Source organism: Carcharodon carcharias, chromosome 4, assembly GCF_017639515.1.
Source record: "Carcharodon carcharias isolate sCarCar2 chromosome 4, sCarCar2.pri, whole genome shotgun sequence".
NCBI classification, from domain to species: domain Eukaryota; kingdom Metazoa; phylum Chordata; class Chondrichthyes; order Lamniformes; family Lamnidae; genus Carcharodon; species Carcharodon carcharias.
This window is the reverse complement of record NC_054470.1, coordinates 164,056,151-164,083,624: the sequence shown is the minus strand read 5'-3', so window position 1 is coordinate 164,083,624 and position 27,474 is coordinate 164,056,151. Positions and strand designations below refer to the sequence as shown.

At 40.0% G+C, this 27,474-nt stretch overlaps 1 protein-coding gene across 3 annotated transcripts in view; it reads left to right on the top strand.

The window, feature by feature from the left end:
- The first annotated feature begins 1,004 nt into the window (after nucleotides 1–1,004).
- cdk7 (cyclin-dependent kinase 7) overlaps nucleotides 1,005–27,474 on the top strand; it is a 38,274-nt gene continuing 11,804 nt past the window's right edge. For 2 of the 3 annotated variants that reach the window (XM_041186260.1, XM_041186259.1), the window contains exons 1-10: nucleotides 1,048–1,134; nucleotides 9,585–9,644; nucleotides 13,318–13,351; nucleotides 16,740–16,807; nucleotides 18,487–18,555; nucleotides 18,670–18,780; nucleotides 21,340–21,458; nucleotides 22,223–22,322; nucleotides 25,380–25,466; nucleotides 26,838–26,987. In XM_041186260.1, the coding sequence (XP_041042194.1) occupies nucleotides 1,069–1,134; nucleotides 9,585–9,644; nucleotides 13,318–13,351; nucleotides 16,740–16,807; nucleotides 18,487–18,555; nucleotides 18,670–18,780; nucleotides 21,340–21,458; nucleotides 22,223–22,322; nucleotides 25,380–25,466; nucleotides 26,838–26,987 (864 nt within the window). In that variant the 5' untranslated portion in view covers nucleotides 1,048–1,068. Of the gene's footprint in view, nucleotides 1,135–9,584; nucleotides 9,645–13,317; nucleotides 13,352–16,739; nucleotides 16,808–18,486; nucleotides 18,556–18,669; nucleotides 18,781–21,339; nucleotides 21,459–22,222; nucleotides 22,323–25,379; nucleotides 25,467–26,837; nucleotides 26,988–27,474 lie in introns of all 3 variants that reach the window. The other variant, XM_041186258.1, reaches the window with a different exon arrangement.

The window sequence follows — 27,474 nt, the reverse complement described above, 5'->3', positions numbered from 1 at the left end:
CTTCTCCGCCGATGCTGCCAGACCTGCTGAGTTTTTCCAGGTAATTCTGTTTTTGTTTTGGATTTCCAGCATCCGCAGTTTTTTTTGTTTTTATCTCTTTAGTTAACTGTCAAGTATTGTTTGACATTTAAACCAGGCAGCTTGACCCTGATTGGCCCAGGCATTGCCCTGAGGAATAAGTCAGTGATTGTCTGTCACCTATTTTATTTGGCTAAAACAGGTGCAACGTGTGTACATGTTCTTTTTGTCTGCAAAGAACAGGACCCTGTATATTAATGTATAATGTGTGACGAAGGAAAGCAGGGATACGTAAGAGTATTTCATTTGCTGTAAAGCTTATTGGGATATCCTGAAGAAGTATGCTTTATAAATGCATGTACTTTCCTCTGCTCTCCTCACCTCAAACAATTTTGAGGAACCCCACCGTTGTAAACACAGCCCGATATGTTCAAAATGGATTTGAAATCTAGTGTACTTTTTAAAGATCATAATTCTTCACTCCAAACCTTTCCTTGAGGCTGGGAGCTCTGTGTCTACATTTTCAATACATTGATGGACAGTGAGGGAGGTCTTGTGGCGCAGTAGTAGTGTCCCTACTTGTGGGCCAAAAGCTCTTGATTCCAGTCCCACTTTAGGACTTGATGGCCTTGGAAGGTATATTCATAATGTGGCCAAACAGGTTGATTATCAGCCGTAAATCCTTCTAGTACAGTATAGTAAAGAGTGAGAGTTTCCTGGTCAGCCATACTGCAGAAGGCAATGGCAAGCCACTGCAGTACTTTGCCAAGAATAATCATGGACCAATCCAATGGAAGTCCATGGTCGCCAACATCATCTTAGGGTGTGGTACCTAAACGAGGAGGAGGATAGACAGCGCTTACCAGCAGTGTTGAGAATTTTCCTTTTGCCAATGGGAGATTATCTTAATCATTTTGATTGGTGGGTTGAATTGATTGTTTGACTGCGGTTGCTAGGTAGCCAGGCTGGCTTCCGGCGGCCAGAATCCGGAAGTGACGTGAAGGCTGGGCCGGATGTTACACTGCAAAGCCGCCCCCGTTTCTATGAGTGATGGCGGTGGATGTCCGCTCCAGGGCCAAGCGCTACGAGAAGCTCGACTTTCTGGGAGAGGGACAGGTGAGGCTTTCTCAGCTCTTCAAATATTTAAGCAATAGAGCAGCCGGGTGCAGTGCAGGGCTCAATCTGGGCGTTTGTTGCTTTTATATTAGTGGGGGAGACTGATTGCAATCGATTGCTATATTTCTCATGGCTTATAATGGCATTTGCTTGAGGAACTTATTCAATTCTGAGCAGGAAATTGAGAGTTTCATTCACTTCTGCTTTAAGAATAGCCAGAGAACAATGCAATCAGTGCAATGCAAGCTGAATAAAGGAACATAATTCTACTTCTTTGGCGTCAGCTGGTGGCATTCTTGCCTCTGAATCACAAGATTCTGGATTCAAGGCTCACTCCAGGGCTCGAGGGGGGAAATAAAATCAAGATAGACACTCCAGTTAATTACTGAGGGGATGCTGCACTGTCAAATGTGCCATCTTTTGGGTGAGATGTTAAACCATGGGCCATTCTGCCTGCTCGTTTGGATATGAAAGATTCCATGATGCTGTTTCAAAGACGAGTAGGGGAGTTATCCCCATTGTCTTGGCCAATATTTATCCCCAGTCAACATCAGAAAAAGACATTACCTGGTCGGTGCACCTGTTTATGGGAGTTTTTCTGAGCACAAGTTAGCTGTCATGCTTTCTACATTACAACATGGACTACACTTCAAAAAGTACTTCATTTGCTGCAAAGCGCTTTGAGACACCTGGTGGTCATGAAAAGCGCTATATAAATGAAAGTTTTTCTTTTTTGTAGCCAATTTTTTTATTACACAGAATTAAGCAGTTGAAGGAAATTTAACTATCCTTATTTTACCACCTAGCTTTCGGAGTTTGGATCATATGTCAACATTGAGCATTAACATTATAAACATTGTGAACTCCCCAACTTTGCCGGTATTTTGAATTGACTGGGATATCGATCACTTGAAGCCCTAGTCACTTATAGATATTCAAACTCAACTCCCAAATTCACTTTTGAGCCAGCTTGAGAACTGTGTGCCTAGGTTCTGTATTAGTGCATCTCAGCAAATATTAGGAGATCAAACTGAAGAAATTTGAAAATATTGGTTTTTCCGATGGCATTGTGGGCACACATATTGCATGGTGTGTCACTACTAAAAGCTTCCCAATTTAGATGTTTGAACTATAATATGTTGATATTATCCACAGTATTGGAAGGAGCACTACATTTAGCCTCACTATCACTGAATGATGTCAGGCTAAAGATCAACCAGAATTCGTATACCTGATTGATATCCAGCAAGCCCTGTCTCAGTGCTTGTGGGGTAAGGGACAAGATTATGTGACTCTGATGTTCTTCATTGTCAGATAACCTGCTGATGGTAATTGTCTAGACTAATAAATGAAGTATGGCTACATAAACTAAATCCCTGTTGAGCTAAGCTAGGACCTGTATTCCAAATGCATCAAGGCCTTGAAGAAAATGTGAAGGATAAAAAAAAAACTTTGCTTGCCCCATGCCAAGTTTCTTCAGTTAGATCCTGTGCAATACTCATAAGTAGTAAGAGTAGGGGTAGATGACTTGGCCTTCCAAACCCGTTCAGTGAGAACATGGCTGATCTTCTAATTCATCTTCCTGCAGTATCCCCATGTGCTTTCCTTAGTATCCAAAAATCTATTGATCTTTGTCTTGATTATACTCAACAGCTGAGCATACACAGTGTTCTGCAGTAGAGAATTCCAAAAATTCATGACCCACTGAGTGAAGAAATTTCTCCCGTTTGAGTCATATTGACAAATCCCTTATTCTGAGACTGACTAATTGTAAATTCCCTAACCAGTGGAAACATCCTCTCAGCGTATAAGCTGACCTTTGAAGCTTCAAAATATCCTCCCAAAATTGGGGGTCAACTTATACACTAGAGTATAAATGTGAACTGCTGCTGTTCGTGTAGGTGTTTGCCATTTTAAAATGTTGGTTGGGGGGTGGGGGGGAGCACTGGTAATTCAAAGTAAATCACTGTGACTCATTGAATGAATTAATTCTACAAGGATCCCCTTTACCACAATCCAAACATTTTAAACACTTCAAACTCATTGGGCAGAATTTTATGGCCCCGTTTCGGTGGGGACGGGGCAGTAAAATGCGGCGGGCCATTATAAATGCCATTGATGACAGCGGGAACATAAAATCCCGCTGTCACAAAATTCTGCCTATTGTCTTCAGCATCGATGCAAAGAGTTCATCAAATTCATTCTGAGTCACTGACTATGGTATTTTGTAAAGATCCTACTCTAGATCAGATTTGATACTTTCGGTTTCAGAATCATACCTCCACAGCAAATCACCTTCCTCTCCATCCATTGAATTGGATCTTCCACATTTTTTGAACGATCTAATAAGTTTGTGCATTAATAGCATCCCACGATTTGACGATGACAACCACAAGTATATCAAGTGCGGCATCACGCATACTTCCACTCTTTGTGAAGGTTTTTTTTCTCCCATCAGCCATCCACCTATTCCGTTCAGATGCTAGACATCCCCCGGCACCTCTTTAGCTCATTGGTTATATGGGATCTGAGCGTGTCCCACCTTAAGAAGCTGTGTTTTTTGTGTAGACCACATTATCAATCCACAACTTCACTCTATCATGTTGTCATAGTGCAGTGAACTTGATTTTCAGCATAGTTTTACATTTGAATAGACTTTAATTTCATTCCTTCAGCAATGCAGGCTAGTACCACTTTGAAACTTGTCTTCTCATGTCCTGTGGTTTCCATTAGAATTGTTTTTGAACCATCCCATTCCACAGTTGGTTGCTGGGCAATCGAAGTTCCTGAGCACTTCATCCATGTTGCAGATGTGACATTATGGGTACTCTTGTTTTTGCCGCTGTCTCATGATGTTTCTCTGGAAGCTGGTAGTTTTGTCATCGAGGTCTTTTGGTAGTCTGTGAATGATCTTGGTTTCCTGCAACAACACTAGACATCTTCATTCCATAAAGCAGCTATACAAACTAGCAGTTGCTTTGAAATCTTTGCTGGACCCTGGATTTGATTTGTTCCACTTAAGTGCGTATCTATGCATTTCTGGTGACGATGAAACCGTTCTGACAATTTTCGAGGACCCGTTTTGATAAGTTTCTCAAGATCAGGCCAGTGGCTGGTCCCTTTTCTGATGGTATATTTAGTTTTGGGCATCCTCTTCAGGGCGGAGTCCATCCATTCTCGCACCAGTTTTTCACTAACACTGAATTCTGTCACTGCAGCACAGTTAATTGTCGAGTTAGCAAATGTTACGACTTTTAGTTTGAAACCAACTTTATACGTCATTTTTTTTGCTGGAAGATCCATTTCTGTTTGTCATTCACTGTGCATGGCCTACTCTGCATGGGCATGTCTTAAGCTTCCACGCATCTTCCTGGCAACTGAGCTCATATTGCCTGCTTTATCCCATGAGCCGACTTATAAGCTGAGTGAAACATGCATTTCTGAGGTAAAAAATTGAGGCTCACTCCTAATGAGTGTAACATTTGTTGCCAAGATCGGTTGTCAACTTATATGCTGGGTACAGGCCTAAACATCATTTTTGGAAAATTGGCGTCGACCTATACGCCAGGCCGACTTATACAGTATATAGTTCAATATGATCAACTCTCATTCTTCTAAACTCTAGCAAAAATAGACCTAGTTTCTTAATCACACCTCATAGGACACCTCCTCATCCCAGGAATCAATATACTGAACCTTTGTTGCATTATCTCTGGCAAATATACCCTTGCTTCGGTACAAAGAAATCCAAATATACTACCTCTACTGGTTCCCCCTTATCTGCCCAATCACTTACAACTCAAAAAACTCCTAATAGATTTGTGAAACACTATTTCCCTTTCATTTATCCATGTTGGTTCAATCCAAATCATCTTATGATTTTCTAAGTCTTCAGTTACCAGTCCCTAATAATAGATTCTAGCACTTTCCCTACAGCTGGTGTTAGCCTTTAGCCTCTTCCTTCACTGAATAGTAGGGATATGTTTGCTACTTTTTACTTTGTAGACCTTTCTGAAAATGAGAGGAATTCTGGACAAGCGAAACCAATGATATAATGTCAAAAGCTTTAATTTTTTTGTATTTTTTCTTGATGTCTTTTTCGCCACTTTATTACCTTTATTAAGCTCTCTGTTCCTTTCTGATCCATTCTGCTTATTTTTATCCAAATCACTACTCTTCTCATTGACATTTCCCTTACTGCTTTTAAATGCACCCTTTCCTTAACGAACCCCCCCCGACAAACATCTAAAAGGTTTGCAAGACAATTATGCAGTACTTGGGGTAAGTGTAGCCACATTGTTACTCTGAATTTTTGATATAATATTGCAAGTCATATGATCCATTAGTCATTTGCAATTTTGCTAATGAGCATGTATGATGCCTATCTCAATGCAATCCATATTGTGGGCCTTTTGTGTGATACTGGAGTTTCTAGCTGAACAGTCAATCTGCTTTCTTCCCTGTTTAAATGCTTGGTGTTTAAATGGGCTCAACTTTTGATGTTATCTGAATGGCTCCCTGGAGATGGTTTAAAAAATTTAAAGAGAAGGGGAGTACATTCGAAGCACAAGAACTCACTACAGTCTAGGTAATTCCAACCTTACAGATATTTTGGACTCCCCAATCTCACCAGGGAAGCCATTCAGGTAACATCAAAAGTTGGGCCCATTTAAACGCCAAGCATTTAAACAGGGAAGAAAGCAAATTGACTGTTCAGCTAGAAACTCCAGTATCACCCAAAAGGCTCACAATATGGACTGCACTGAGATAGGCATCATACATGTTCATTAGCAAAATTGCAAATGACTAATGAATCATGAATATGACTTGCAATATTATATTAAAAATTCAGAGTAACCAAAGTAACACACAAGCTTGTCATTTGTGAGCTCAGTAACTCAATGGGGAATGTGAATATGTTGGTCATGGTTCAAAATTTATATACCTCTTTTCTGTACCCACTTTCACTGCTTTAGTTACAGAACTCTATTTCTAGCCTGTATTTGCTAATCACTGCGTTGCTTTTGAAACTTGTTTCGTGTAAATTGGAAATCTAGATTAGCATAGAATTACTACTTTTCGTGTTTCAGGTCTCACTGCTGCAGTGGCTCGGCTTGATTCACGTTAGCCTGGGGCTGCATAGGGCTTGCCTCCATTCTTTCTTCCCAGTTGCTCTTGCATCACTTTTTGTCTATTTACTTTTAACTGTATCTGTGCAATACTAGTTTTCCATGTATGATGGTTATGAAAACTGGAAATGATTTATTGTTGATTTGCTCAAAAAATTTATTCTTTCTTTGCCACAATGAAAACGAACAATTAGGTACAAGGTAATTATGTTCCTTTATAGATATAATGCCTTTGAGGGAATAGGGTGAGAGTTCGATGAAGAATGCCGGGAGCAGCACCAAGCATACCTAAAAATGAGGTGTCAACTTGATGAAGCCACAACACAGGACTACTTGTGTGTCAAACAACATAAGCAGCAAGTGATAGAGCTAAGTGATCCCACAACCAACGGATCAGATCTAAGCTCTGCAGCACTGCCACATCCAATTGTAAATGATGGTGGACAATTAAACAATTCACTGGAGGAGGAGGCTCCACTAATACACCTATCCTCAATGATGGGTGAGCCTGGCACAACAGTGCAAAACACAAGGCCAAAGCATTTGCAACCAACCTCAGCCAGAAGTGCCAAGTGGATTGTCCATCTCGGCCTCCTCCTGAGGTCCCCACCATTAGTGCCAGTCTTCAGCCAATTCGATTCACTCCACGTCATATCGAGAAATGGTTGAAAGCACTGGATACTGCAAAGACTATGGACCCTGACAACATTCCATCAATAGTACTGAAGACTTGTGCTCCAGAACTTTCTGTGCTCCTGGCCAAGCTGTTCCAGTACAGCTACGTCACTGGCATCTACCCGGCTATGTGGAAAATTGCCCAGGTATGTCCTGTACACAAGCAGGGCAAGTTCACCCTGGCCAACTTCCACCCCCATCAGTCTATTCTCAATAATCAGTAAAGTGATGAAAGAGATGGTTAATGGTGCTATCACACTTATTCAGAAATAACATGCTCAATGACACTCAGTTTGGGTTCTGCCAAGGTCACACAGCTTCTGACCTCATTACAACCTTGGTCCAAACATGGACAAAATAGCTGAACTCCAGAGGTGAGGTGAGAGTGACTGCGCTTGACATCAAGACAGCATTTCATCAAGTGTGACAACAAAGAGTCCCAGTAAAAACTAGAGTTAATGAGAATCGGGGGAAAACTCTCCACTGGCTGGAGTCATGCCTAGAACAAAGGAAGGTGGTTGTGGTGGTTGGAGGTCAAACATCTCAGTTCCAGGACATCACTACAGAAGTTCCACAGGAAAGTGTCCTAAGCACAGACAAGTTCAGCTGCTTCATCAATGACCTTCCTTTCAACATAAGGTCAGAAGTGGGGATGTTCGCTGATTGCATCATGTTCACAATTTGCGACTCCACAGATGCTGAAGCAGCCCATGCCCATATGCACCTAGATCTGGACAACAATCAGGCTTGGGCTGAGAAGTGGCAAGTTCCATTTGTGCCGCACAAGTGCCAGGCAATGACCATCTCCAAACATCTCCCCATGACATTCAATGGCATTACTATGGTTGATTCCTCCACTATCAACATACTGGGGGTTACCGTTGACCAGAAACTGAAATGGACCAGCCATATAAACACTGTGGCTACAAGACCAGATCAGAGGCTGGGAATTCTGTAAAGAGTAACTCACCTCTTGACTTCCCAAAGCCTGTCCTCCATCTGCAAGGCACAAGTCAGTAGTGTGATGGAATACTCTCCACTTGCCTGGATGAGTGCAGCCTCAACAACACTCAAAGCTTAACATAGTCCAGCTTGCTTCATTGGCACCCCATCCACCACCTTCAATGTTCACTCCCTCCACCACCGCACAGTGGCAGTAGTGTGTACAATCTACAAGAGTGTACAATTGCCGCAACTCACTGTTGTGGTGCCTTTGACAAATGGACCACAGGAGTCTCAGGTACAGGTCACGATTGTTTATTCGAGCAACTGCAAGGAGAGAAACCATCTCAATGCAGCTTGAGACAGTACTCTGCTAAATTACAAATGTTCACCATATCTATACATTATTGGTCATGTACAATAACATCCTCCAGATTCCGATCTCGTCAATATATAGGTTTATATTAAACAGAAATTTCTGGTAACAAAGGTACATGCATCATATGCCCCTACTTTCACCCCGGCAGAGACCTTCCCTCTTATCTAAACTAGGACCATCTGTTCTTTCCTTATCTGCTATAATCAGACCTAATCTTATTTGCTTTTCAACCTAACGCGCCTAGGACACCCATTCTATTGTATTTGCATTCCTCTCTGTCCAGCCTGCCTTGCTGATGATCACAGGCCCTGAGGGTGTGCAAGGTTCAGATTCCTCTCTGTCCAGCCTGGCCTTTTAACTGTTTATGTATTTGCAGGCACTGGCTGCTTGGAGATTCTACAATATAATTTCCTTACAATAAATTCGTACTGTATCCCTATATTGTCCCCTAACATCAGTCCCCTAACATCATCAAGGCTCCTTCCAAACCCTTGACCTCTACCATCTAGAAGGACAGGGCAGCAGATGCATAGAAGCACTACCACCTGCAAGCTCCCCTCCAAGCCACACACCATCCTTACTTGGAACTATATCGCTGTTCCTTCATTGTCGCTGGGTCAAAATCCTGGAACTTCCTAACAGCACTGTGGGTGTACCTGCACCACATGGACTGCAGTGGTTCAAGAAGGGAGCTCACCACCACCTTGAGCAATTAGGCTTGGGCAGTAAATGCTGGTCTAGCCTGCAACACCCACATCTTGTGAAAGAATTTTTTTTTAAATCCTGCATACTTGTGGTATAAAATGGATGATTTATATGAAGCAATATCCTGTATAATAAATTATCACAGAATTTTATAGTGAGGCCTGTTATTACCATTTTAAGTCTTATGGCGCCACTGCAACACACAAGCGAGCTTAGTAACTCAGTGGAGGATCACCTAATGTAAATATGTTGGTAATAAGAAAAGAATTATGTATATAATGTTCCAAGAAGAGTCATATTGGACTTTAAACGTTAACTCTGTTTTTCTCTCCACAGATGCTGCCAGACCTGCTGAGTCTTTTTGACACTTTGTTTCTCTGTACTGCTTGAAGTTTTTGAAGATAGCTTTGTCATGAAAAACTGTATAAAATCATAAACTTAGCGCAATACATAAATGCAAGAGAGAGATGATCAAATCCACAATTTTCAGTTCCGTTTAGGTGCATTAAATATAGGCTATTTTTGGCAGTGGTGATTTATAATTTGCTTCCACCTCTTTCCCCCCCACCCCTTCCAAACTAAAGTGGTGCAGTTATTTTTTTCTTGTTTTCAATTTTTAGTTTGCCACAGTATATAAGGCAAAGGACAAGAACACAGACAACATTGTTGCAATAAAGAAGGTAAGCATAGCTTTCATCAGGTCTTTTTTATCTGAAGAAGTACATGTTTACTAGTTTGGTAAAGATGGAACAGTATTTAAAGTTTTCAAAGGAGAACTTTAAATGGTCAATAATTAGACACATTATCATTTAACTTCTTTAGCTTCTCACTGCTCCTACTAATCTCATGACCTTTTACATAACTATGTTGAATTCCATTTGCCATCTCTCTGTTCATTGCCTTCCCAGGCTTTGGGGTTTTCACATATTGGCTAGAATTATTGGTTACTGCACCCAGTTTGGTGTTATCTCCAAACATAGACTGTTTGGACAATATTCTTTCTCCTAAATCATTTTATAAAATATATAAATAACAGCAGCCTAGCGCTGACTGCTTTGCGCTTCTTGGTTTCTGGTCTGAAATCTCCTCATGCATGTCTCAGTCTTTGCTTTCTATCTTCTAACCATTATCAATCTGGCCTATCTTCTAACCATTATCAATCTGGCCTAACACTTTTGCCATCTCTCCATAGACATATACATTATGAATCAATCTACTTATTGAACAATGTCAAAAGATTCCTGAAATCTATCACCCGCACTCACCTGATCTGCAGCCTCCTCCAAGTAAGCCAACTTCAGTGGAATGTGAATGGACCTGGTGGTCCGGATAAATTACATCCAAGTACTGGAAGAAAAAATTATGGTTTCAAGTGATTCCAATGCATGATGCTGCTTTTCAGCCTGACTTCCATTCTGAACACATTTTGCTTATAGAATTTTTCCACGGTTATTAGCTGCACATCTGCTTCATGAGCGGTTTTAGTGTACTGCATCCTTAAAAATTGATTTGTCCAGGAATACCACCTGGAGCAGGGGTGGGGAAATTTTTCAGCCTGAGGGTCACAGCTGCATATGAAAATTGTATGGAAGGCCGTATGCCTCCCAGCACGTTCTTTTAAAAAAATGTGCTACCAAGTGCAGTTGTAACCTGTTCTACATCTGTTAGGGAACACATTTTAACTTTAATTTTCTCAAAGCACAAAATGCTAAGCACATACTCTTCACTTTCGATTACATTCAGCAACTTGCTAAAAATGTACACTTTTTGCTGCACCCCTGGCAGGAACAGAAAATTCTTTTTCAATTCTAATTTTTTATGGGTGCATAAACAGCTAATGACTGATACACCCATCTTAAAACGTTAAATAAATCTTTGGTTCCCAGAGCATCGCTTAATCGCATGACAGCCAGAACAGCATTTGATATTCTGATCTAATCGAGTATTTGAAATTATGGGTAAATGCCATTTTCTGAGAAGATTATTTAATCATTTGAATTTTGGAAAATATTGGCAAACATTAGATAATGCTGTGCTACAGTATTTATAAATAGAGCTCCAACAATGTCAAATTAAGCATAATTTTTCATGCTGATTTAAAAAAATAATTATGATATTTACTGCACTTTAGAAAATTATTGTACATCATATTGAAGCTTAAAAAATTCACACTACTTTACCAATAGGCCCATTTATACACTATCATCGAGCAGAGCCAGGTTGTAATCTTTCAGACCTAAAAATTGGATGTCTAAGTAAAACCTTGCGCTCCCTAAGTAATTCCTAATGACATCAGACTAAATTGTCTTGCAATGTCGATAACCATATTGAGTCCAGTCCTCAATCACCTCTGGATCAACAATATACTCTTCCCATGGGCCACTGTCCTCTACAAACGGCACCAAATCAGCAAACATCTGAAGTTTACTTATGTTGTGTTGCTCTCAGCACTCCTCCATATGTACTTCCCTCCTCTTGGAGTGTCTTTCTCACTACCCAGATTATAGGACACCCACAGAGTAATATAAGAATATAAGAGATAGGAGCAGGAGTAGACAATACTGCCCCTTGAGCCTGCTCTGCCATTCCATTCATTATGATCATGGCTAATGCTCGGATTCAACTCCACTTTCTCGCCTGCTCCACATATCCCTTGCTTCCTTGAGAGACCACAGATCTGTTTATCTCAGCCTCAAGTATATTCAGCAGTGGAGCATCCACAACTCTCAGGTAGAAAATTCAAAAATTCCTTTGAGTGAGTGACAACATTCTACTGGTTTAAAAATATAGCCATGAACCTATCCGTCCTCACAGGAGGGCATTAGTTATTGAAGAGCAGCAAATTTCTGACCAATATTATTCTTTCACCCATTGCTGTTTGACAGTCCTTGCAATGCACAGATTGGCCACTGTGTTTCCTGCATTTCAACTGAGCTTCAAAAAGCGCTTAATTGACTGTTAAGAGCATTGAGATGTCCTGAGGTCTGAAATTGCTCATAATTCTTGCCATTGCTATCTATTTTGCTGGTAATGACCATGTGGCCTAAAGGAGGCACACTCGAAAGGCTGTGGGGGGATTCTGTTGGATTTTAGGACCCATTTTGTCCATCAATAGCAACTAGGCGATTAGGAACTCATGATGCAGAGCCTCTCAGAGGGCAACATTCCCAGGATGAATTTAATCAGGGGACAGATTTTATTAGAAGAGAGAATAACGGGTCCAAGGATTTGAACACAGACTCCCAGAGTTTTGGAAAGCAGAACACATTCGGAGTGCGTTGTGATGATAGGGGGATATGAGCTTGGGATGTTATCCAGGCTGTGCACAATGACTGTGGAGAAGGAAGCTCCTTTACTTGCTCATCGAAGCTGTATCCCAAACTACATGGTCACAGCGGTTGTGCTAACACAGGGCAGACCATAACTGGAAACAGTGAGAAGCTTGTGGGGATGGGTTGGAGCTGCAGCACAATAAGGTGTACACCCAATGACTCAAAAATAATTAATCTTTCCTCCATCTTATTTAGGATATTTGGTAGGCAGTCAAAACAGTTTCATTTTTGCAGTCCTCTTGCACGGCCTGGGTAATATTGCAAGCTCGTATCTCTCTACCGTCACAATGTCCCCCCACTGTGTTCTTCTTACCAAACCTCTAGGAGTCTCTGCCCCAATCCATGGACCTTTTAATCTCTTTTTCAACAAAATTTGACTCCTTGTTAAATGCATCATGGGAACATCGCCCTCTGAGGGGCTTGGCATTCCAAGTTCCTTATGCAGCCACTCAGTTGCTGTTGATTGACAAAAAAAACCCTGAAATTGATTTCCAAGAGTAGGTGGAAAGCCTCTTCCTGAGTTTCAGGGCTGAAGATAGAAAGACTGCACTTAGCAGAGAACCTCCCAATCTCTAAACTGTGAGGATTTACTTTGATTCTGAATGAAGACCCAATCTCAGGCATGGGTTCTTGCACCAATGGAGAAATGCCCACCTCTGACCACGGATCATTGGCTAACTTACCTGAAATTACTTCCTGTGGGTGTTGGACCCTGTGGATTGGCTGCAGGCTTCAAGCAGAATTTAAAGTTTTCCTGGGCCTGATGCAGTCTGCAGGCTGTAGTTTCCCCACCCCTAATCTAGAGCCTATTCTAGAAATAGTATAAGTATTTACAGGCCACCCTCATAAGTTTGGAAAAAGCCACAGGTGCAACTTTCAGATAACACAAAAGTCATATACGACTAGCGTTCTATGTTAAAACCATCATTAATTTTTCAGTAATATTGTGATGTTACAGTTGAAACATTTACTCTGCTTTAATGCACTTAATTTTCTACTTCTGTATTTGCTTCTTTTTCAGATTAAGGTTGGTCACAGATCAGAAGCTAAAGATGGTAAGTAGTGGAGTATCTTAATTGATTAAGAATTCAAGGTCCTTTTGTAATGCACAGAGCCTTTTTTCCATTTAAGTTGCACATGATTTCAGTAAGGTAACAATAATCTTTGAATCTGTAAGACATTTAGGCGGTCAGTAGCGAACAAAAAGACACCAGCCATTCTTTACACCTGCGTTTATCCATAAACTTTCTATGCATGTTTGTAACTGTACTGGAATTTTCTGTGGTTAGAGAGCCATTTTGGCCCAACACCCTTCACAGGAGATATGAGGCCTGTGTGAACAAGGCAAGTATGCTCTTAACCAATCATATTGAAGAATCATTACTGAGCTGTCTGCAGTCTGAACTAGGAAGTTTTAGTTAAGCATAGGGAGTATTTAATTCAGTATCAAATCATGTATAGAAGCCAAAATAGAAAATGAAAGAAATATTGGATTAAGAGTGAGAGAATAAAAAAGATAGAAATTTAAATCTCCAAAAGATGAAGGAATGAGACTCCACACTTGTAAAAGTTTGGGTATCAATCATGTAAGTACAGCAATTTCTGAAGTGCCTTGGGGCATTTTATTACATTAAAGGCAGTATACATATTCAAGCTGTGTTGTATTGTGCGCTTCTTTGTTGAGTCAGAAGATACTGGGGAACTCATTCAGTAACTTCCTGATTATCGTGTTTCAACTATGCATGTGCGGTTGCTGGAATTTACTTTATTCCCCACTGTACTGCTTAAAATATTTTAGTTTAAAAATAGGCTCTTTTAAGAAAAATAACATGATCTGCAAATGTACCCTGGGAAATGGTTCGCTTCTCTTGTTTTTACATAAAATAATTACGGAAAGGCCAGTCAGTTTACTTGATTACTAAGAGAAGCACACATCTGGATGGGCAATCAATGCTGGCCCAGCCAGGGAAGCCCACATCCTGTGAATGAATAAAAAAAAACACACCCAAGAGCTAGAAATAATTATTTATACTTCAATGGGCAATTAATCATCACCATTTAATTAGGATGGCCTAGGAACAGACAGCATCACATGCTTCTGTGTATGTTTTATGGCATTTGCTGTTCATTTTAAGAGGTAAGTACCTCTGTCTGGCTAACTGAATTCTGAAAGGCAAGGCTATCAGCGGGATTTTCCACACCTGCCTGCCGCTGTGATTTTCCGGTCCTGCCGCAAGTCAATGAACTTCTGGCAGGGGCACCGCCTCGCCCACGGCGGGTCCCACCCGCGACAGGGCAGGAAAGTCCCGGCCTATGTTTCACAGGAACTCTTCATGTACAGGTTGGTTAGTCCAGCTGCAACAGATTTGGAGGCCAGGTATAGCTCCATTGGAAGAAGCCTCAGTGTAATTGTAGAAAACTGTAACTGGGTAGGATTGGGTGTTTATTCCTTCTTCATGGTGCTTATATCTATTCTTTAAAGAAGAATATATAAGGAAGCCAATCAAAGGAACTGAGTTGAACTCTCACTTGCAGACTTTCATCAACTGGTTTAAAGTTGCTAGTATTTCGACTGATTCCAACAACTTTGCTGTTAATCTTTTCCAGCAGCAAACACTATCTGTGAATAAACCTGCGATAGCTTAGTCTGTTATGAAAATGTTTGACATGAGTGATATATCCTCTGAGTGAAGTGAGCACATAGTGAAAATATGGTATCTAATCAAGAGACAGAAAGTAAACAGGTCTACTGTTCCCCAAGGGTATTTAGCCCCTCAAACCTGTTCAACCATTCTGGCTGATCTGCAACCCAACTCAGTGCACCCACCTTTGCCCCATATCCCTTAATATCTTTGGTTAACAAAAATCTATCAATCTCAGATTTAAGATTAGCAACTTACCTAACATCAATTGCCAGCTGTGGAAGTGAATTCAAAACTTCTACCACCCTTTGCATGCAGACTATCCCAGGTTGCTGTGTGCACAGGGTATTGCTTCAGTTCATGGGAGTTGTGGACTTGCTTATTATATGAGCTCTATTTTGTGTTATGCATGAGAGCAATGACTTTGAGCTGCCTGAATTATGGTAGTGCAAGCACCCAAAGAACCTCTTAAATGGAAGTGGAAATGTAAATCTAGATCCCGTTAGGCAATGGGCCCATTAATGCCAAACCATGCTTTTTTTAAAAAAGTACAATTCTTTGGAGAACCGCTCGGATGTTTGTCAAGAAATGTTTGCTCCTCACTACCTCCTCAAGGGCAATTAGGTTTGGACTGTAAACGTTGGCCTCGCCCACACCCTGTGATTGAATTAAAAAATAGACCAAGCATATGTGTGCTTTAAATAAGCATTACATTGACCCTTTCCTCCCTCCCCATTCTTTTGCAATAATGTTTTGTTTGCATGTAGATCTTTATTTTGGTTAAGGTTACTTGAGAAATATAACTTTAAATTTTAAAAAGTTGCTATGAAATTGATTATATTGCTGATAGTTCTAATAATTTCTGAATTCTTAAAACCAAAATATGAACATTATCCAAATAATGCTTATTCTTGACACAATCAAAACATCAGTACATCAAAATATTTTACCCCCCTCAAAAAAGTTCTGTAACAGAAAACTAGATATTACCTCCTGGCAAACATACTAATATTTATAAAGATATTTCAAACTGCTACTTAAAAACTAAATGACTTTTTAAAATCCCACATTGGCACTGCATATTGAATATTTGACACACACTTTCCCCATATTCCCAAAAAATGCTTGAACAGAGTAATATAACAAAACAATTGTAATGTGGGAGTTGAATAATCAAATATTTTGATTTGTAGTTGAAAGCAAGTTACAACTGCAGTACATAATATCTTGCTATAATCCCAACAAATTACTCTGTATTCAAATAACTGAGCTAATTTTAATTTCTTATGGTTCAAACTTATTGAAATGAAAGTTAAAGATATGTTACGTAAAAATGCTGTGTCTCTTGAAAATTATTTTAATTATATATGGAGAGCTGGGCAAAGTAAATTTGTTAAAAGAAAAACACTGCAGATGCTGGAAATCTGAAATAAAAACAGCATATAGATGCTGCCAGACGTGCTGAGTTTTTCTAGCATTTTCTGTTTTTATTAAAGCAAATTTGTTACTATGCTTTGAGAAAACAGTAACTGAAAACCACTAGAATTGCTGAAGGAATACTTTGTACCTTAGGTCACTGATTCAAAATTCAACCTCACCTTCATTCTCAAGAGTACTGTAGTCCCCTAAACCCTGCACTGATGACAGAAAACTACCCACTGTTTACTAACTGGTCAGAAAAACAAACATATTAAAAGTTGGAAGGAATTTGAAGTAGTTAAAGAAATCTAACCTGTAACCGTGATTATATCTTGGTGCATCACATCTCTTTTTCCTGACCACTATTGTTCTGTTGTTGCAGGAATTAATAGAACAGCTCTTCGAGAAATCAAGTTACTACAGGAACTCAGCCACCCAAATATTATAGGAGTAAGTATGACAGAACAATTTCAAAATTATTTTGCGTGACTAATAAATTTTTTTTCAAATTTAATTAAGATGAACTTCAGTGTGATGGGAAATGAATTGATCAAGATAAACTGGACTGAATTGTTAATGGTTAAACCTACAAGCAGACAGTGAGGAGATTTCAAAAAATTGAGTATGATACAAAGTACCTCTAAAAGGCAAAGGCTCCACTTGTGCAGTTAACCAACCATGGTCAACAAATGAGGTAAAAGACAGCAATAAGCTAAAAGAAAAGATTTACACAAATGCAAGGGAAAGTGTGAATCCCAACAGACTGGAAGAACTATAAGAGCAACATAAGGATACAAAGAAAGTAATGAGTTGAAAAAAGGGATATTGAAAACCTTCCAAGGAAATATTAAAGCTACAGCAAAAGTTTCTCTTATTTATATTAAGAGAAGGAAATGGCAAAAAGGAATTAGGCCAATAAAAGATGGATAAAGGCAAGAAATAAGGAAATGGCAGGTTCGTTGAAAGGAGGTACATGGTACTCATTCAAGGTGGAGAATGAGGACAAAAGACCAGTGGTAAAAGGGAACCTAAGAAAATAATTGTAGGTAACCTTTTTACATGGGTTGGTAATTGGTTGGGTGGTAGGAAAGTGAATGGGGATGAAGACTAAATTCTCTGATTGACAAAGTATGATGTGATGTCCCCCAAGGACCTGCTTCGGTGTCTTTGCTTTTCATGTGTGTGCATGCTAGTGTGTGTGTACATGCGTGCATGTATGATGAAGGAATAAAAAGGTTGTTTAACTAACTTTGCAGACGACACTAAGCTATGAGGTATGATAAATTGTGTAGATCGAGGAGGAATTCATAAAGACAGACAAATTATGGAAGATGGAGTTTAATGTGGAGAATTCTGAGGTCACCAACTTGAATCTGAGAAAGACAAATTGGTACATGGGAAATGGCAAGTAAATGAAATTGAAGTACAGAGCAACAGGGTTGAGTGGCTGTTCTGTGTTCTACTCTCGATTGTGTGAAATTGTTGAAGAGTAAAATAGGCATGACGAGTAATCCCATAGCCACAGACTTTTCATGTTAAGGCAAGTCTTTGGGATACACACTGCCAGATATTTCATTCTGTAGGGAGATTATTATATTTTAATATTGCCTAAAAATGGGCTATGGGATCATTTTTAAAATGATCACTTGAGAGAAATTAGGGATGGCAATAAATGCTTTTCTAGCCAGTGATACCCACATCTCTTGAATAAATAAATTTTAAATAATCAATTTTGGACATTTAATACATAATAATACAGTGATGCCATACCTGTTCCTGTTAATGAAGGGAGACTGCTTTGTAAAGCTGTGAAAACCATTAAAAACATTGCCTCCCTGTCATAAAGCAAATCTCGTCAGTCACAGTAGATGAACTTGACACAGGAACTGTAGAATTCTTAAACTCTATTTTACTAAATCCAGATGGGTTAAAAATCCTTCAAGTATTTCTATACGGACAATTTATATTAGCAAGGAATGCTGAATTTATTAAATTCTGGAGCCATGTAGTTTTAATCTCTTATTATTTTGTGAAATAAAAGGGGTATTTTAATTTGCTTTTGATAATTTGCCACTCATAGATAAATGGAAAGTGATATGTTAACTTTTTGTATTTTTTTTTTCTGTTAGCTTCTTGATGCTTTTGGCCACAAGTCCAACATCAGTCTTGTGTTTGACTTTATGGAGACTGATTTAGAGGTAACATTTAGCATGATTGCCGCTTTCTGGATTGCATTCTATAAGTGTATCGGGTGACAGGAAATCAGACACATTATTAAAGTTTATTTTTAACTGTTCTTTCACCAAATACAGGTAATAATAAAAGATACCAGCCTTGTGCTGACTCCTGCTAACATAAAAGCATATACATTAATGACACTCCAGGGTCTTGAATATCTTCATTTACACTGGATTCTACATAGGGTAAGTGTTTATTTATATGAATATATATCATATCTGTGTGTCATGACAAAGAATGTGTTCTAACCACATACCTGTTAAAATCACATCTCTTCTAAACTCATTTTTTTTTGTTCGTTTACGGATGTGGACCTTATTAGCCAGGCCAGCATTTGTTGCCCCCTCCTAATTGCCCTTGAGAAGGTGATGGTGAGCTGCCTCCTTGAACTGCTTCAGCCCATAGGTACACCCACAGTGCTGTTAGGAAGGGAGTTCCAGGATTTTGACCCAGCAACAATGAAGGGATGGTGATATATTTCCAAGTCAATCGCTGATCAAGTTGAGGAGGGGAAGAGGGAACAAGTTCAGAGAACATTCTGTAAATATTACAAATTCATCACTGTTGGTGCAGCGTCCTTTCGTGCAGACTTGCAAACTGTATCAAAATAGTTTGGAACCTTAAGGGGGAGGGACATAACATAGCTGCAGAGAGGAGAGACAAGATGCATAAGAAACTAGGAAAGCAAATAGCAACAGAACAAAGAATAGCGCAGAAAACAAGAATTAGATGGTGGGAAAATGCAAAGCCGACTAGCATGTTCAAAATACTGTGCATTTTGGAACCTGAAATGATTTCCCTTGAAGTTTGCAGATGATATAAAGCATGGCAACATAGTAAATATTGAGTAGGATGGTAAATATTGAGTAGGATAGTCATTTGATAGGACAGAACTTGAGTATTGCTGAAGAAAGAGACATGTCAAAGCTATTCGTCTTGCACTCATCAGGGCATTCACAAGAATACCAATATAAGGGGAAGCAAAAATTTATTGTATATGAGAAGAAAATGCTGATTGGCAAGTGGGCTCTGGTAGTGACGTTGCCATTGAGAATGCACCAGTGATGGTGACTGACAGTTAACTGCCAAGCATTGTTTCAAATTTAAACCAGACAGTTTGTCCCTGACTAGTCAAGGCATTGCCCTGAGGAATGAGCGAGTGAATGGCTGTTATGAAAGAAGTGGCCAATTGATGCACTCTTTTCATACAGTATAAATTGTTGTTTTCCCTTTATATTGGTATTCTTGCAAAGTGTCCTGATAAGTGCAAGACAAAAAGCTTCAATGTATTTTTTTTTCAGCAATATTGAGGATAGTAGTAGACTTCAGGAGGACATAGACTGGGGAAATAGGTAGACACATGGCAGATGCAGTTTAAAGTAGGTTATGTGTGAAGTAGTGCCCTTTGGGAAAGCATGGAGAGGCAGTATAATCTAAATGATTATTTTTTAAAAATTCATTCATGGGATGTGGGCACGGTGGCTAGGCCAGCATTTATTGCCCATCTCTAATTGCCCTTGTTCAGAAGGGAATTAAAGTGTCAACCACATTGCTGTGGGCCTGGAGTAACTGTAGGTCAGACCAGGTAAGGACGGCAGATTTCCTTCCCTAAAGGACATTAGTGACCCAGATGGGTTTTTACAACAATCAACAGTGGTTTCATGGTCATCATTAGACTTTTAACAAAAACCTGGAATTAAAATTCTGCCATCTGCTGTGGCAGGTTTTGAACCCAGTTCCCAGAGTATACCCTGGGTCTCTGATTTACTAGTCCAGTGACAGTACCACTACGCCATCACCTACTTTGAGAGAGTGCAAGAGGGGAGGCATCTGGGGATGCATATTCACAGCCCTTAGAGTGGCAGGGCAAGCTGAAAAGACAATTAAGCATTTGGGATACTTGGCTTTGTAAATAGGGGTATTGAATATAAAAACAAATCACTGCCTGGGCATCATTTGGAGTATTGTGTACAATTGTGGGTACTACACTGTAGGAAGGATGTTAAGGCATTGGAGAGAGTGCAGAGGAAGTTTACCAAGGTGATGGCAGTGATGAGAGACTTCAACTATTGGAGAAGATAGAATTCTTTTCCTTGGAACAGAGAAGATTAGGGGGAAGATCTAATGAAGTTTGCAAAATTATGAGTTATTTTGATAGAACAAGTAGGGAGAAACTATTTCCTCAGGCGAGGAGGTCATTAATCAGAAGCCATTGATTTAAAGTAATTGGCACAAGAACGGAGGGGCACTGAGGAGAAGCTATTTCACACAGGATAATAAGGATCTGGAACACACTACCTGAAAAGGGTGGTTGAATCAGATTCCACAGGAATTTTCAAGAAGTAATTGGATATGTATTTTAACAGAAGTAATTTGTAGGATTAAGGGAACAAAACTGGGGTTTGGGATTAAATTGGACAACTCTTTCAGAGAGCTGCCACAGACACAGCAAGCCAAACAGACCCCCTTCTGTTCTGTAAAATTCTAAGATTCTTTTATAGTTTCAACATTCTGTTATATTCAAATATACATATCTTTATGTTGCTTCCTTTCCATGTAAACAATTCAAGAGCTTTATTGCAGTATGTACAAATTTTCTTTCTGCATTAGCATTACTGTTTCACATTAGCAATAACTGTCCAGCTTTTAAACAGTGTAGTAGGTTTTGCTCTACACTGCTGACTTCTATAATTTAAATGCTGATGGATATAATTATAATATATTTATTTTAATGCATTTTTCAGGATATGAAGCCCAACAACTTATTAGTGGATGAGAATGGAATCCTTAAACTTGCTGATTTTGGTTTGGCCAAGTCATTTGGAAGTCCCAATAGAGTGTATACACATCAGGTAGTAACAAGGTAACATATGCGCAGGAGAATGTTTGAAAATCTTCTAATTGAACAGAATAAAATTAAGCAATTTGCATATTTTCTGAAGGTTGGCATGATGCTCAAACATGCATTGAGTTCATTGATATTTTGCATCAAAATTTTTTGCAGCTTAGAAAATATACATCATGCCCAAATTAATCTTCTGCCTTCCTGTTCCTCTGTTTAGTGAGGCAACACAACCAAGATGAGAGAGAAGTTACCTTCTTTGTTTTGCTAGGTGAAATTAGAAATAGTATTATAATATTAGAATTAGCACCAAGTTAGACTGCGTGAAATGGGAAATGTACATTCCTTTTGGTATTCAGTCTATTCCAATATAATTCCAAAGCTTTGTATTGTTCTGTTTTGGATAATTATGTAGAGTTTAATCAGTAAAGGTTGTTGTGGAATTCCATTTACTAATAACATTCTTTTATTGTTTTGAACTTTCCTAATTAGCAGCAGTAAAGGCACTTCTCTCTGGCCTGCTTACTTGGATCCAATTTCTGAGCTTAAATTTTGTATTCTCAATTGTGGTGAAAAAACCAACTAGTTGTGATCTAGACTGAGTGTATTACATCTGTCTCTAAGTTCTTAAAAGGATTTTTAATTTTAAAATAAGTCTATTTTAGCGAATGGTTGAATAAAGGAGTTTCAGGTGTTTATTTTTGTCGTCCATTAAATTCTGCTCTCTGTTGATGATTGCAATTTCTAAAAGCACATTTTTATGAAAATTCAATGCTTTATTTCAGATGGTACAGATCACCAGAGTTGTTATTTGGAGCCAGGATGTATGGAGTTGGAGTAGATATGTGGGCAGTTGGTTGTATATTAGCTGAGTTACTACTTAGGGTAAGTGCTAAAGAATAAGGTACACTAGTTAAATAAGTCTCTTTTAAATATTTAAATTTATGATAGAAGTTACCTTTCCCCTAACATGTCTTCAAGTAATGACTTCACCATCATCTTAAATCTTTGTGCTATTCTTTACTGAAATCATGTAATGAAGGAATAGGAACTTAATAAACAGGAGCAGGAGTTGATCATAAGACCCCTCAAGCCTGCTGCGTCATTCAGTACGATCTTATGCCTCAACTCCACTTTCTTGCCTGTTCCCATATCCCTTGATTCCCTTTGAGGTCAAAAATATCTCTCTCCCATCCTTGAATATTGTCAATGATGAAGCTTGCACAATCTTCTGGGAAAGAGAATTCCAGACTCATGACCCTCTGATTTTTAAAAATTCTTCCTCTAGATGTGGGCGCTGCTGGCTAGGCCAGCATTTTTATTGCCCTGGGAAGGTGGCAGTGAGCTGCCTCCTTGAACCGCTGCAGTCTGTGTGGTGCGGGTACACCCTGTTAGGAAGGGAGTTCCAGGATTTTGGCCCAGCGACAGTGAAGGAGCAGCGATATAATTCCAAGGCAGAACAAAAACAAAAATACCTGGAAAAACTCAGGTCTGGCAGCATTTGTGGACAGGAGCACAGTTAACGTTTCATGTCCGAATGACCCTTAAACAGAACTAAGTAAAAATAGAAGAGAGGTGAAATATAAGCTGGTTTAAGGGGGGTGGGACAAGTAGAGCTGGATAGAGGGCCAGTGGTAGGTGGAGATAACCAAAAGATGTCACAGACAAAAGGACAAAGAGATGTTGAAGGTGCTGATATTATCTTGAGTGTTGTTGGAGCTGCACTCATCCAGGCAAGTGGAGAGTATTCCATCACACCCCTGACTTGTGCCTTGTAGATGGTGGACAGGTTTTGGGGAGTCAGGAGGTGAGTTACTTTCGCAGAATTTCCAGCGTCTGACCTGCCCTTGTAGTCACTATTTATATGGCTCATCCAGTTCAATTTCTGGTCAATGGTAACCCTCAGGATTTTTTTTTATTTGTTCGTGGAATGTGGCTAGGCCAGCATTAATTGCCCATCCCTAATTGCCTTTGTTCAGAGAGGCCACTTAAGAGTCAACCACATCGATATTGGAGCATTCAGTGATGGTAATGCTATTGAATGTCATGGGGATTTGGTTGGATTCTCTGTTGCTGGAGATGGTCATTGCCTGGCACTTGTGTTACTGCCACTTGTCAGCTGAAGCCTGAATGTTGTCCAGGTCTTGCTGCATATGGACACGATTGCTTCAGTATCTGAGGAGTCACGAATGGTGCTGAACATTGTGTAATCATCAGCGAACATCCCCACTTCTGACCTTATGATGGAAGGAAGGTCATTGATGAAGCTGCTGAAGATGGTTGGACCTAGGACCATGCAGTGGAGAAACTTTAAGTTTATGGAGGGTGGAAGATGGGACTGATTGGGAGAGTGTTGAAATTGTCAAGTCTTTGAAAAGTGTCCTGCCACCACCCCCACCATCTCTGCTCATTCCATTCCTCCCATATCTCCTTCCCTATCCTTAGGGCCTTTCCGAGTACGTTTTGCTGAATTATTGTAGATAGCTGTGACCTTGCCTCTTGGACATGAATTGAGCCTGGGCATACTTTCTCTGCTTTGAGGCAATTGGCAAATCCAAGAGAAAACAATGTCACCACCTGGCAGATCTAAAGAAATGCCTTCATGCCAAAGTTGGAAAAGCGCGGTTCCAATATGACAACCTCTGCTGCCCCAGTTACATTTTTAGATCTAGCAACTAATGCATGTTTGCACTGGAGTTAATTGGAATAAATGTGAGTCATTTGTAGACATTGATTGCTTGTCAGTTTTGTAACTGAAACTGGGCAAATGACCTGGTGATAATAAGCTTCAACTAGCCCATGAGAGGTATGAGAGACTGGCTTCTGGTGATTGACCTTCTAAATGCACTATAACGTCATCTATACGGAATTAGCTTGGAGAGCACAAATATGTTTGTAATGAGGTGTTCATTTTTCTGAATTACTGTACTTGAATGTAGTTGCAATTCTGTGGCAGCCACTTATTACTATTTTGCACATTCATTTTAAAAAGAGCGGTTAGAGTATGGGGAAGTGCTCCATTTGAAAGAAAGCTGTACTGGAACATCTTGGCTACGGGTCTGGCAAGTCCTGGAGCACAAGTCTTCAGCATTTCAGTACCCTGGCAAGCACAGAAACTGAAAATACCAGCCCTTTATCTATCTGGAGTTTACCCAATGACAATGATAGAAATTTCATAGCAATTTACATGAAAGAACTGATTGTCTTCTAGACTTAGAGCATTTTAAAACTAGTGGCCTATATAATACTTAACAGATGGCTACAGTAGTAGGAATTTAGCTGAAAATGTATTGTGTATCTAAACAACAGAACTGACAGTGGCTATCCTGTGTGATTTTTCAAGCTAATTATAGTTTGTTATAGACCAGCTTTTAGGACTGAAATTTAACTTTGGGTTTAACTCACGTGATCACGAGAGAAATATAGTCTTAGATTTATTTCAGAGGGGCCATGTTCACAATTTCATGCTGTAGAGTGCAGATCACATTGGAGATGTTATGGAGATAGTGTTTGGACTAGCAAGCAAGTCGATACTTGCAGCAGCTACAGTGGAAAACTGTTTAGGAGCAACCAAACAACCAAACCCTTGCTGCAGTCCAGTTGTAAGAGTTTTGCTATCTGGATGTGGACATCAATTGGGCGAATTGATGAATGGTATATAGCATTCCATTAATTGGTGCCCTCCCTTTAGCCCATGACAAGCCCACACCCTTCAGAGGCAGCCGTCTTGCACCTGACTATTTGAGCAGCTGGCACAGTGTGGTTGGATGTTGTACTTGTGAAAACTTCTGGATTTCTTCTGAATTCCAAAATGTTTTCTAGCCCATTATTTTAAAGGGTACTTGCTGCATTTCAATTTTATTCCTGTATGCTTCATAAATGAATAGTTTGAAAAGACAATCTTTTGTTGGCTTAACTATCTGTTATTTTGTGTTGATACAGACACCGTTTTTACCTGGAGATTCAGATCTAGATCAGCTGACAAAAATATTTGAAGCTTTAGGTACTCCAACAGAAGAACAATGGCCTGTGAGTTATTTTCAATTTGAAAATGGGCTATTACTCTAAATAGTGTAAATGAAAAGTCATTGTATAAAATAGGGTCATAGATATGAGGTGAGAATTGAGATATAGGGCTGGTCTTTCCAGTGGGCGAGCGGGGGGCGGGGCCCGCTTGCTGTCCCAACGTCACTCTGCGTCATTTAGACTTTCTGTTCAGCCTATTAAGGCCATTAAAAAAAATTAGTTAACTTGATTGATGGACCTGCCCATCCAACCTTAGTGTTGGTGGGCAGGCTGGGAGCCCAGGCGGGCCTCGGAAAAAGCATGAAACCTCATCCACGGGCAGGATGAGGTTTCATGAGGGCTTTAAATGCTTATCACATGTTTAAATAAAAGTTAAGGACATGTCCCACCTCATGTGACAGTGTCACATGAGGGGACATGTCAGGGAATTTTTTTTTATTACCGTTCTGTCAACTTTTGAATGGGAGCCGATCTCCCTGAGGCAGCGCTTTGCCTCAGAGAGATCTGTGTGCTTTATCGCACACATGCGCGAAAGAGTGCACTCCTGACTGAGGGAATCCCCCCTCCCCACCTGCACAGGGAGCGCATAGCGCTTCCTGGCGGATGTCACGCTGGGTGGGCCTTAATTGGTCTGCCCTCGTAAAATGGCAGCGCACGCCCCCGACTGGGGGCGCTGATCGGAAGGCCAGTCACTGGCGCCTGCTCCCGCACTTCCCCCCCAACAGGGGGAGAATGTTCCCCATAGAGTACTGATTTAATAGTTAGCTCCTGCCCAGAGACCATCAGTCCCTTATTTTAATTCCGTTGTTTCAATTTGGGCTAGCCCTGCTTTTGGCATATTTCCTAATATTGGATTTGTAATGGATTGGTGGGCATAAGATCTTACTTTAATGCAGTCTTCTGTTATATTTTTTCACTAAAATGAATCATAAACAGCGTGTGCCTAACTTTATAATATGGGCTACTGTCTATTCTTACAATCTGATCCTAAAGAGGAAAATTAAGTTTCTTGTTTAACGAGTGTACAACATGTTTGAGGAACAAATTAAACTGTTTTCTGGGTCCTTGTGCAAAATAAAAAAAAAATCATAAGTCAAACCTAATAGCACCATTGTGCAAATAAATCAATATGCTTCTTTTGGCTGTAAGTGTCTCTTAGCTTTACCAGAATGGATATCAATAAAATGAACACTGTATACTTGAATAGATATTACCCCAATCATGTTGGAAAAGCACAAAGATGTCTGGTCATTTTATTGTAATTATGTGTTATTGGGCTCTTATGACCAGGCACTGCAGGGTAATTTGCATTATTTTCACACCCACACCCAAAACGGATGCTTCAGGTTTTGCATCAATATTTTGTAATTGCAGGGAATGACCAGCCTTCCAGACTATATCTCATTTAAAAGCTTTCCTGGAACTCCACTTGAGCATATATTCAGTGCTGCTGGGGATGACCTACTGGAATTGCTACAAGACTTGTTTACATTTAATCCCTGCGCAAGAGTAACAGCTACCCAGGTAAGTGGATCCTTTTTTGCTATTCTGATTTACATAAAGGGCAAGAGCTACAGTTCACTCTCGATTCAGTCAACTAGGTTTACATTTCAGCAGGAATAAATATATAAAGAATGGGAATGGAGAATTGAACAAGTTTTACCTTCAGGTTTTGTTTTCCCCCTCTCCCCAGCACCTCCCCCACCCCATGCAAATGAGCCAATAAGTTTATCCAGTGCATAGCTGGGTTATAGAGATCAGGAAGGCCATGGATTTAGCCTCTGGTCGGTGCTGAATTTGCTAATCTCAACTGGAGCATTGGTTATCGTCGTGTAATTGACTTCAATGTCCCTGGGCTAGATAAGGGAATCCTAGCCAGCGTTGTCATCCTGAATGCTAACTGGGGACTCCTGCTGGAAGTGAATGTCTTGACATCAGATGAGGACAGGATTAGATGTGATGCAGTCAGGTAACCACCACTAGTAGAATGTACTCCAGCAAGGAAACATTG